Below are 12,049 nucleotides of genomic sequence, written 5' to 3'. Positions count from 1 at the left end.
TTCCCGACAAGAAGAGATGGTCACAGAGGACCGACAGTTGATTTAGAAGTAACTTGGTCGATATTCCCGAGTTGCTAGGTTGGATACTACCCACTGGGCTTGGAATCTCGGTTAGGGGGTGTGCACACTGAAAGCAAATTAAATACTTCTGGGCCATCAAACTTGTGCTTAATCTCTCAGCTATCTGAGCCTCATCTATGTTGTAGATTTCACTAGTGATTGGTGAAATACAACGTAATAGACCAATGAGCATCTCTTTGAGGTTATGAACTTTAGACACAACTACCCATGCTCGAATGTGAAAGCTAGCAATAGTAATTGGATGTCCATAGACTCTTTTGGCTAATGTAGTTTTTCCAATACCTCCTTCCCCGACGAGTGGGATAACTTGCAGTTTCAGTACTACATTTTCAACATATCTCTGAAACTTGTCATTGTTATTATTCCTCAAAATGGTGAAAACTGATCTCATGATGTATGTAGAACAGAGCCGGTTAACTATCTTCTCTATATCACTGTCGAATCCTACAATCACTTCATTCTCAGTCTTTAAAGCATTTTGGTAGGTATCCCAAATTGTGATGTTCTGTTCCTCAGCCTCTAAAGCAGCTCTTCTTTTATCCTCCAGGATCCGGTCTTTAACTTCCTCAATATCTCTTACTATTCTTTTCAAGCAATGATGAATATCTTCACAAGGCTTAACTGTTCCCTTCCCAGTAATCTCCCGAATATAATACTCTCTTACTATACTTTTCATATATTCTAGCAACTTCGTATTGGACATCTGTATACAGTCTCCGAGCCCTGGTGTCCCCGTCATTCATTTTCGTCTTACATTCCACCGAAAAGGCTTGCAGAAAATGGAGATTGTAAGATAGCAACTCAACGGTTTCACACAGTGGCACAATCATTAATCCTCCAGCATACAAAATTGAAAGTAGTTTGGGCTCCATAAGGTCTTGCTCTGCAGCCTCTACTATTTTGATTAGAGTGGTTACAGCATCAAAATCCATTGAATGAACTTCTCTAAAGTGTTTCTGGAATTCATATCGGACTTATTAGTCTCAATTTCGTACTTTACTGACAAAGAAATTAAATGGAATGCTTATAACACTAGCTGGAATTAAAAAAGTATTCTTTTACACCATTAAAGTTTAAAGTAAATATTAAATAAATATTATCGGCGGTTTTAGAAAACCGCCGCTAAATCCGACACACTATTTAGTAGGGGTGGGCGTTTCGGGTTTCGGTTCGATTTTTTTTCATTTTCGGTTTCGGTTTTTCAGTTTTAAAAAAGTTAAACCATTCGGTTTAACATTAGGGTTCGGTTTGGTTTTGGTTCGGTTTGAAACGGTTAGGTTTCGGTTCGGATTTATTTCGGTTCGGTTAAAGATCTCCAAATTTCAACATTTCCTAATGTTTCGAACATACTACCAAACAATACTTATTCACATAATCCAAATTCAAACTCTAAACATTATATAACAAAATAGCAATCCAAAGTTCAAACACAATACTAAGTACTAATTACCAAACATCAGTTAATATTTTTGCACAACCAATTCTTCAGTTGGTTCAGTTGGAATATTTTTATTGATAAGATGAATAATCATCTATCTGTATAGTTGATATTAAAAGAACAAGTGTCAATTATTATATAGTTAATTTTTGGACACAATCTGTCATTGCTAGTGCACTCGAAATATATTCCAGTACTAGAAAATAATTATAGTGCACTGGAAATCAAAATTAGAATGACTGTAAAGCACATTAAATTTATAGAAAAACATGAAACTAAGGAAAATACTGAATATTGTAAATATAACTCAAGTTAGATATAATTGTGAAGTAAAGAACAATTGCGACAAACAACAAAAGTGTAATGTAGAAAACAAGCTATAAAGAAATCAAATAAAAAATTTAAGGTTCGGTACCAGTAAGAATGAGAACTGAACGGCGGAGCAAGCATCAAGGAACTTGGATTTACTTTATTATTATTATTATTATTATTATTATTATTATTATTATTATTATTATTATTATTATTATTATTATTTATTAAAAAATTATATAGCATTCGGTTCGGTTTTTGTCAAACCGTTCGGTTTCGATTTCGGTTCGGTACTAAACCGTTCGGGTTACAAAATTCCGAACCATTCGATTTTCTATTACTAATTCAGTTCGATTTGGTTCGGTTCAGTTCGGATAAACCGAACCGAAGTGCCCACCCCTACTATTTAGTTACGGTTGAATAACCCACAGAAAACACAATCGTGACAGCTTGTAACTGCCGCTAAATGCCATATTTGGTGTAGTTGGTGGCCCGGTGCATGCAATGCAAGATGGGTTAAAACCATTAATCGCACACGATGCCATCCCCGCACCTGAATCCTTCCCTATATATATGATAGCAGAAAAGGAATTGAGTGATGTTGGAGAAAGTATATTGTTGAGATTAATAAGAACAAGAAAAATAATAATGGTAGAAAGGTAAGGAAGACAAGATTTACGTGGTTCGACAAAATGCCTACATCCACGGGAGTGAAACGATTCTCTTATTATTCATAGTGATGGTGATAGTGATGACGCAACCCTTTAGGGATACAACCAATATATTTATAGGCATCCAATCCCTATACAATACAATAGGTCTACCCGTTTCACTCCTACTCCTAGTATGAGACAAAAACTTATTCCTAATCCATATATGAGACAAACTCAACAATCTCCACCTTGGCGAATATGTTCTTTAGGAGAAAAGATAACTCAACAAATCTCCACATTGACGAATATGCTCTTTAGGAGAAAAGACTTATCTCACCATCTCCACCTTCACATATATGCCCTTTAGGAGAAAAAACTTCTCCACCTTCGCAAATATATCCTTTAGGAGAAAAAGATAACTCAACAAATCTCCACCTTAGCAAATATGTCCCTTAGGAGAAAAGACTTATCTCACCATCTCCACCTTCACAATTATGCCCCTTAGGAGAAAAAAACTTATCTCACATATACACATGGGTAGGAACAACCATGCTCATCCCAACTAGCCAGCCACATGCAAACGCAGCATCAAACGTTACCCAGTGCATGTACACGAACCGCTTCGTCCCAAGCCATTTGCCCCCTCAGCCGTCGACCTGTTATACCAGCCGCGACTCATGCTTACTGTCCCGTTTAGCTGGCCTCCTGCATCTAGCCCATACCAGGTTCATGTCCCCTCCTGGTATTCACGCTGCCCCAACACAACAGCGCCCCTGCAAAGTCACACTAAACCCGTGTGCCTTGCCCAATGCTCCACTAACCAGTAGTTGCCACTGGTTAGCAACACGCACCACGCAGCATCAAACGTTCCAGTGCCTGTTCACGAACCGCTTCATCCTGAAGCATCCGTCCATACCAGCCGTGACTCATGCCAAGCCCGGCCCATACCAACCGTGACTCATTACAAGCCCGACCCATACCAGTCGTGACTCGTGACAAGCATACGACTCATACCAGTGCCATACTGGCCCATACCGAGCCAATATTGACCCATACCGATACCAGCCGTGACTTATGCCAAGCCCGACCCATGCTAGTGCCATACTGGCCCATACCAGCCGTGACTTATGCCAAGCCCGGCACATACCAGCCATGACTCATGCCAAGCCCGACCCATACCGAGCCAATATTGACCCATATCGATACCAGGTCCACGACCCCTCCTGGTATCCGCGCTGCCCCAACACCACAGCGCCCCTCACCACTTTCTCATCTAGCATCTAGAAACGCCTAACAAGTCCAAACAATGTTCAAACTTGTTACTAGTTACCGCTAGAACATCACTTTCACTATAATAAGAGTCGTCGGCTTGAACCACGTTCATAGCTTCCTGCTTCTTCAACTTCTTCCAATCAGCCTCTTCCAGATTAGTTGGCTTTTCCGCCTTTATGGTTTTCAGAAGGCCCTGGTATGCCAACAAATTCATTACCCTAGAGTGCCATAGCCCAAAATTCCCTATACCATCAAACTTTGATACCTCGAATTTTGTACTTGAACTGGTCATCTCAACAGTGCTCTGATACCAATTTGTTGAGATTAACAGGAACAAGAAACAATAACAAATGGCAAATAGGGTAAAGAAGAGCAAGATTTACGTGGTTCGGCAAAATGCCTACATCCACGGGAGTGAAACGATTCTCTTATTATTCATAGTGATGGTGATAGTGATGATGCACCCCTTTAGGGATACAACCAATATATTTATAGGCATCCAATCCCTATACAATAGGTCTACCCGTTTCACTCCTACTCCTAGTATGAGACAAACACTTATTCCTAATCCATATATGAGACAAACTCAACATATATGAAACATGCATACCTGAATTAGGTTGATGAAGATGGATCGGAGATGGAGTTTGGGTAATATGAGATGAGATAGGGATGGTCTGAGTTACGTTATGGAGTAGAGCAGAGAAAATATGGAAACTTAATTGAACTAATCTCAGCTGTTTCTGAATTGAGCGAGCAGAGATGAAATGAGTATATAGCAGAGATTGAGGATGAGAATTGAGAGAGAAGAGAGTTCTGATTTTATCTGATGAATTATTAATGGTGGAATTTAAGGTCTACAGTCTACACCCAACCACCAACTCAAAAGTCAACTGATGGTATGATTGGTATCTTTGGATATTTTTAAATAAAATTTAAATTTCAAGGAAGGTTCCATGTTCACTTGATTGATGAGAAATTTAAGAAGTTGGAAAAAAAAAAAGGTTTAAGGGATACTGCTTAAATAAGATACTGAAATACACCTGAATGGCTGAATATGAGATTGAATTATCGCACTTAAAAAACTATAATTGAATTTTTGAACATTTGTATTCCGTGACAACTATTTAGGTATTACCCGGCTGGCACAAACAAGATTAGTCTGCGTGTATAGATTCACAAAACGAAATGAAAAGGATCCCCGGGAAATGAATTGAAGCAACTGGCAAGAGACTTTTTCGGTTGTTTTTCTTCCTCAAAAGCAGAATGCAAGGTTTCCCCAATCACAAAACTAACAAATTCCACTGTCACTTTTATTATTTGGTAATTCAACCTAGAGAAGAACATAGTAGTTTACAATGAGATCAAGAAATGAAAATAATATTAATCCATGGAATTAGAAGCCACAAGACTAACAATTCCAAATTGTGAATGAGAATTAAAGAGAGGCCAGCCTTAGTTTCGAGATCACAAACACAAAATGCCTAGTCTCTCTTTCTTTGGACTTTTCCACAAATATTGTTTACAGAAGTCACAATAGAAGAATAATTGCTTTCTAACACAATTGATTTCAAAATTCTAATAGGGTGAATCAACGATTTGGTCCCTCACTTATTCGCGACTTGTCAATGTTGCCCCTGAATCACGTATTCATCAATTTAGTCCCTGAAAATAATTGTTTTTCGTCAAATCAGTCCCTATGGCCGTATTCCGTCAAGTCTCAGGCGAGAGCTCCGATTTGTCCTGGGCATTTTGGTCTTTTCACTCCTTCTTCTTCATTAACTCCGACAAAGCTTCGCCGGAGAAGCTCAAGCTCGCCGGAGGGAGCTCCATCTCTTCTCTGATCGTCGAGTGCATGCGTTGAGTGTCTTGAACAAGAAAGGTGGCATATTTGTGATGGATCTTTATGGAGGCACATCATCAGAGTGTGAGCTGCGGCTGCAGAGGAAATTTCCTAATTTCACGGTACGTTTTTCTTTCGTTAGAAGATTGATTTTCAGTCTCTGCTTCATGGCTATTTCACTTGAAAACAAAAAACCATGTTTTTTAAAAATGCCCAGATGGTCATTGCCTGAAATTAAAGACTACTTGGAAGATGTCGGATTTCGCTGTGTCCACTTTTGGATGCGACAAATGCCAGACAGTGAAGATATCAAAAGCACATATGGATTTTCTACTGGACAAGACATAAAATATGAAGAGGTCATTAGCTTCGAACAACAGGATTCATGGAATGCATACATTGTAGGTGTTGCATGAAGTTATCATTGTCACTCAACATAGCAGAGAAGCTGAATACGGAGTAATTCTTTACAAGCATAAAAATATTTTTTTTCCATTCCTTAGCATGCAATTTGAGAATCTCAGCAGCTCTCTCCTTGTTCTTCCCATGCAACCCCACAATCCACTTGTATAACCAAACACAGCTTCGCCCCCACTCCCAGCTGCAACATCTCTTGCACCACACTGGGAGTAGCAGAGAACTTGGCGATGAAGTACAAGATCCTCAGACCTCTCTCATTCGCCACCTGCGACACCCTCAGGATTTTCCTCGACACCACCGCCAGCCCCGCCGCGTGCTTCAGCAGCTCCGCCCGCCCCTCCGTGCACCGGCAAAGCTGCTCCAGTACGCTCAGACTCCACTCGCAATATTGTTTCTCGTTCGTGTCCAGCCGTAGATCGATAAGCACGGTCGCTGCCCCGGCCTCCGCCGCCTTGATCCGGTTCCTCCCTCTCTGGCAAACGTTGGCCAGTAGGTGCAGCGCGGATTTGGAGGCCTTGCGGGAGAAATTGTCTCGCAAGATTTGGACAACTTGGTGGAAAAAGGAGGGGTTTAAGTTTGTCGTGAGCTGTGATAACGAGGGGTTTAAGGTTGTGGTTTCGAGCATTGATTTGAGAAGCATCACTGCATTTCCGGCGTCGACTTGGCTTGCCGGAGGAGCTTTAGGATGTGAGACTTGGTCACCGGAGGCTTTGGGGTGGGGAAGCGCTCGACGCCGTGGGAGGCGTGGAGGGTGCACCACGACTGGATGACTAGCCGGAGAGTGACGTTTGGGGTCAACAACTCATCATCGGAGGTGAAGCTGACGTCGGCGACGATGGAATGAAGAAGAAGGCGTGAAAAGACCAAAATGCCCAGGGCAAATCGGAGCTTTCGCCTAAGACTTGACGGAATACGGCCATAGGGACTGATTTGACGAAAAACAATTATTTTCGGGGACTAAATCGATGAATACGTGATTCAAGGGAAACATTGACAAGTCGCAAATAAGTGAGGGACCAAATCGTTGATTCACCCATTCTAATATTTGCAGAAGTAATCAGAACTTTTTTCAAGTCCCAACAATGTCTCAAGACTAAGAGCTCCAGAACGGGAAAATGATCAACATTTACATTCTAATGTTTGAGATCTAATCGCTCAATAAAAAGTACCTTTAATCCTTCAAAGCACCATTTTATTGACTCCCACTCTAAGCCACAAAATGCAAAACCTTTTAATTTGAGCACTTCATGGTTGGGTAATTAGCCAACTATGCTCATATCCTCTCAAGGGAGATATGTATAACAAAATGCCAACTTCCTTAGGTTTAGGGGAGAACCGTTAGAGAGATAAAAACGTTCAACCCTTCCCATTTCAAATTTTAACCTCTCAGGTCAACGTAAATGGACAAGACTCTCCAGACAACTAGGTGTCATTTCACCTTCAATGTAAATCCCTAGTTCCTATAAGTTTGGAACCACTAAAGTTAAATTTTTCAACTAAGCTACCAACTCTCAACTAATAAAAAGCATTATATTTAAATATGTTGTAAAAGAATACTTAATTGAACAGTGGATTGTTACAACTTAGCCATGGTGACATTGGAGCGGAAAAACATCATAACACCCTGCACGCACAGCTAAATAGTTCAGATCAAATGGAAACCAAAAATACAACATCTTATATTGATGAACCTTTAAGTAGCACTTTAAGAATTGCAGCAAGAAACCCTTCCTGTTTATTTTCTCCCGAAAATTCCAACCAAAGAGACAGATCACCACTAATCTGGATTGGACTGGACAAGTCGCTATACTTATCAACTTCATAAACATTAGCCACTGCATGAACTCATGTATGAAAGCAATAGAGAACTTTTTTTTTTGAATGCTACTAGCTCTATTACATTGTAGTATCTGTTCATATACTTTCTCAACCTACTGAAACACAAAGAGCTAATAACGCCTCCACTGAGGCTTGAACTCACAACCTTCCTAATGGAAGCAATAGAGAACTTATTCATCAATGATGACCTTATTAACTTTAGTCAGGAAGCTACAAGCTGAAAGATAAAGTGAAGTTCAAATACATATTAGAATAACGTCTTTGGACAAAATTGCAATAAATGGTGCATTTATCAACTATTGGATTCTTGTTTTAGTCCCTCGACTAGACGACGGTTGGATTTTGCACTTTTGTGGTTATCAACTTCCAAAATTGACTACATTTAATACCTAACGACTTTGAAAACTTGCCACTTTTATCCCAAGAATAACAAAATTTAGTGCAAAATTTAGTACCTGACTATAGCACTAAAGTGGCAAGCTAAGTTTTAAAAACCCGTACCCATTTTTGATTGATTTTGAGGTTGATGATGGGAAGTACAAATTAAATAGTTCATGAATTAAAGTTGGAAAAAACTCTTTAAGTAAAACTAGAAAGTAATTGGCAATTGCAAAAGTTAATATGGAGTTTTAAGTATAAGTTTCAAAGGTATATACATATACCTTGGCTTTTATAAGTTCATATTAAGCCCAAAGTTAACAAATTCCTCAGTCATTTTCCTCTTAGAGCTTACAACATTTTCCTTTTCAATTCTTTGAATGCATTCAGAGATTTCGACACCTTCTTCTTTAGATATCTCTTCACACTCTTCCGAGCTTTCAATCTTTCTTGATCAGAGCTTATCACACTTTCTTCTTTAGAGTTTTTCACGCTTTCTTCTTTAGATCTTTCCACACTTTCTTCTTCAGAGCTTTCTACAAATTCTTCTTCAGAGCTTTCGTTCTTTGGCATTTCAACCTTGAAAAATAATTGAAAATGAGTACAAAAATAAATAATTAAATTAACACATGGAATCAGAAGGCAGAAAACCAATAATAGTTTCAAAGTATCACCAAAAAATAGAGAAAAACCTTAGTTCCAACTTTACGAACACGAAGTGGACAATCTGCCGTTCCCTCAAACAATAACTTGTTTACCAAAGAAATCTGATTTGCAGAGGTCACAAGAGAAGAATAACAACATTCTAACACAATTAACTTCAGTGTTCCAATATTTGCAAATTTAATTGGCATTTGTTTCAATTCCCAACAATATCTTAAGACTACGCGCTCCAAAACAGGGAAATGATTAGCACTTGCATTCCAATGTTTGAGATTTAACCGTGAGATAAGAAGTGCCTTTAATTCCTGAAAGCCATGCTTCGATGGTTTCCACTTTGAGCCACAGAAAGCGGAATCTTTTAGTTTAAGCACCTCAAGGTGTGGTAACTTGCCAATTGTGTCCATCTCCTTCCATTGAAGATAAGTATAACGAAGTGTCAACTTCTTAAGGTTTGGTGGAAAACCAATTGGAAGATAAAAGCGCTCGACCCTTCCTACTTCAAGCTTCAACTTCTCAAGTAGATGTAAATGCACAAGGCTCCCTAGATAGCTAGGCGCCAATTCGCCTTCAATGTAAATCCCAAGTTCCTTTAGGTTTGGAACCATTCTGAAGTTTGGTTTTCTGTCAGAGTTGGCAACTTTCAACCAATAAAGAGTTTGCAGATTTTTTTTAACTAAGCAAGGGAGATATTGTGAACATCTCTTGTCAACATGCAAATGCCTCAATTGTGGCAAATCCAAAATATTACATCGCATTTGCAAAGGACATTTTTCCATCCATGAAGTAACTATGAGAGTAAGCAAATTTTTAAGCTTACAAAATCGAAGCTTGTAAAGAGAACCAATAGTACTTAAAGCCAAGTATCTCAAATGAACCAAATCTGTTATTTCACTAGGCATGCCTTGTGAGCATTTCACTAATGATAAATCCAATACTCTTAGAAATCTCAAACATGGGTATACCAACCTGCATTTTGAATGGTATACATCTTTACCAAAGCAGAGCATAGAATGGATATTATATATTGTGCAATTCCCATAACTTGCTTGAGTAATTGGCCAATGACTTGTTTGACAACTTAACCAATGACTAACTTTTGGAGCATCATTGCCATTGATAATGCACAAAGTATTCCCCGTTATAGCTTCTCTCACACACACCTCGTGCACTCGATCATGAACCTTACATGATTTAACTTTGCCGTCAACACTTAGCTCATTAATTTGAACTAGACTTCTATTAATGAGATCACGCAAGTAACTCTCTGCCACTTCTTCCAAACTCTTATTTTGATGTGGCATTAAAAATCCCTCAGCAACCCATAAGTTGTTTAATCTCTTAATAGGAATGACATTGTCTTCAGGAAACACCCCAAAATAATGAAAGCAAGGTTTCAAGTGACGAGGTAAGTACTTGTAGCTCAATGAAAGTACTTTTGAAATTTTGTTGTTACTATCATACGTTTCTACTCCATCCAAAGTTTCCGCAACATCTCTCCATATTTCTAGAGAATCTTTTGCTGTTGCCAAAAGTCCAGCAATCACAATAACTGCCAGCGGTAATCCACTGCAGCCAAGAACAATTCGTTTGCCAATTAACTCGTATTCCCTGGGAACAAAATGGCTTTGCCCAAACACCTTCGTCGAAAATAATTCCCAACGATCCTCTATAGTTTGATACTTCATGTAATAGGGATCAACACTCAAGTATTCAGCCACATTTGTGAACCGAGTAGTTACTAAGATTCGGCTTCCATTAGAATTATCTGGAAAACATCCTTGGATGGCATCCCATGCAGCAGTGCTCCATATGTCATCTAAGAGAATTAAATACTTCTGGCCCATCAAACTTCTGCATAATTGCTCAGCTATTTGAGCATTGTCTATGTTGTAGATTTCACTTGTTATTGGTGAAATACAACGTAATAGACCAATGAGCATCTCTTTGAGGTTATGAACTTGAGACACAACTACCCACGCTCGAATGTGAAACCAACCAATAGTAGTTGGATTTCCATAGACTCTTTTGGCTAATGTAGTTTTTCCTATGCCTCCTTCCCCGACAAGTGGGATAACTTGTAGATTCATCAGCTCAACATATTGCTGAGATATGTCAGTGTTAAAATTCCTTAAAATGTTGAAAACTGATCTCATCGAGTGTGCAAAACCGAGTCGGGTAATAATCTTCTTTATATCACGGTCGAATCCTACAATTACTTCATTCTCAAGCTCTAAAGCATTTTGGAAGGTATCCCAAACCGTGATATTCTCTTCCTCATTATCAGGCTCTAAAGCAATTATCTTTTTTATCTCCAGGATCAATTCTCGAGCTTCCTCAATATCTTCTACCACTTGTTTCAAGGTCCGATGAAGTTTATCAACATATGCAGACTCATACTGTCCCCAGTTAGCTTCAAAATATACTTGTCTCAGTTTAGATTCTATTTTGTAATCTTTATATCTTCTAGCAACTTCATCTCGGATTGCTTCATAGATGCCCCAGTGATGCATTTTCGTCTTATACTCCTCCAAAAAGGCTTGCACAAAGCAGAGCTTGGGAGACAGCAACTTGATCACTTCAAGCAGCGACGCCTTCATTCCTCCAGCATCAAAAATCGAAAGTAGTCTAGGCTCCATAAGGTCTTGCTCTACTATTTTGATTAGAGTGGTTACAGCATCCAAAGCCATTGAACTTCTCTAAAGTGTTTAATTTCTGGAACCCATATCAGATCGACTTATTAGTCTCAATTATTGAGCAAGAAATGGAATGATTATAGCAGAGATAGAGATAATGGTTAAAATCTTCTGAATTATTATTATTAACATAATAACTTTTAAACATTGCCTTGGATTATTAATGCCAACTTGCAGAGCATTGAAAAACAACTCCTTGTGCCCCAAAGTGGGTTTCCAACCCAATAGAGTCGTCTACACTTCAACGAGTGGATTAGTGACTGTGTCCAACCGTGAAAACCGGGTACACCCAAAAAAAATAATAATAATAAAATACAACAATGTGCGGTGGCTTGATGTCAATGATCATTATATTACATATAGCATCCTCTGGAGAATCATTGCATCTTTCAGTTAGTTCTCACCATCACTGATGTTTTTTTTTAAACAAATACCTTTTTCACGGATCTAACCGCTC

At 38.9% G+C, this 12,049-nt stretch overlaps 1 protein-coding gene and 1 pseudogene across 1 annotated transcript; both read right to left on the bottom strand.

Moving 5' to 3' along the window:
- Positions 1-5,962: 5,962 nt before the first annotated feature.
- On the bottom strand, positions 5,963-6,659 carry LOC109172839 (annotated as a pseudogene).
- A 1,928-nt stretch (positions 6,660-8,587) lies between these two features.
- On the bottom strand, positions 8,588-11,586 carry LOC109172838 (putative late blight resistance protein homolog R1A-3). Its single transcript, XM_019322063.1, has 2 exons — positions 8,929-11,586; positions 8,588-8,815 (listed from the first exon to the last, which is right to left on the bottom strand). The coding sequence occupies exons 1-2, from the start codon at positions 11,584-11,586 to the stop codon at positions 8,588-8,590; spliced, it is 2,886 nt and encodes a 961-aa protein (XP_019177608.1).
- Positions 11,587-12,049: the final 463 nt, after the last annotated feature.

The sequence above is a fragment of the Ipomoea nil genome, unplaced genomic scaffold, assembly GCF_001879475.1.
Source record: "Ipomoea nil cultivar Tokyo-kokei standard unplaced genomic scaffold, Asagao_1.1 scaffold0436, whole genome shotgun sequence".
NCBI classification, from domain to species: Eukaryota; Viridiplantae; Streptophyta; class Magnoliopsida; order Solanales; family Convolvulaceae; genus Ipomoea; species Ipomoea nil.
Note: the sequence above shows the minus strand (reverse complement) of the source record. Positions and strands in the feature narration are given on the sequence as shown.

What these genes read in the sequence shown, in the direction of transcription:
- LOC109172838 (XM_019322063.1), bottom strand. Translation starts at nt 11,586, where the DNA reads ATGGCTTTGGATGCTGTAACCACTCTAATCAAAATAGTAGAGCAAGAC. An exon ending in TTCGTAAAGTTGGAACTAAG is followed by an intron (nt 8,816 to 8,928) that starts GTTTTTCTCTAT and finishes TTATTTTTCAAG; the next exon opens with GTTGAAATGCCAAAGAACGA.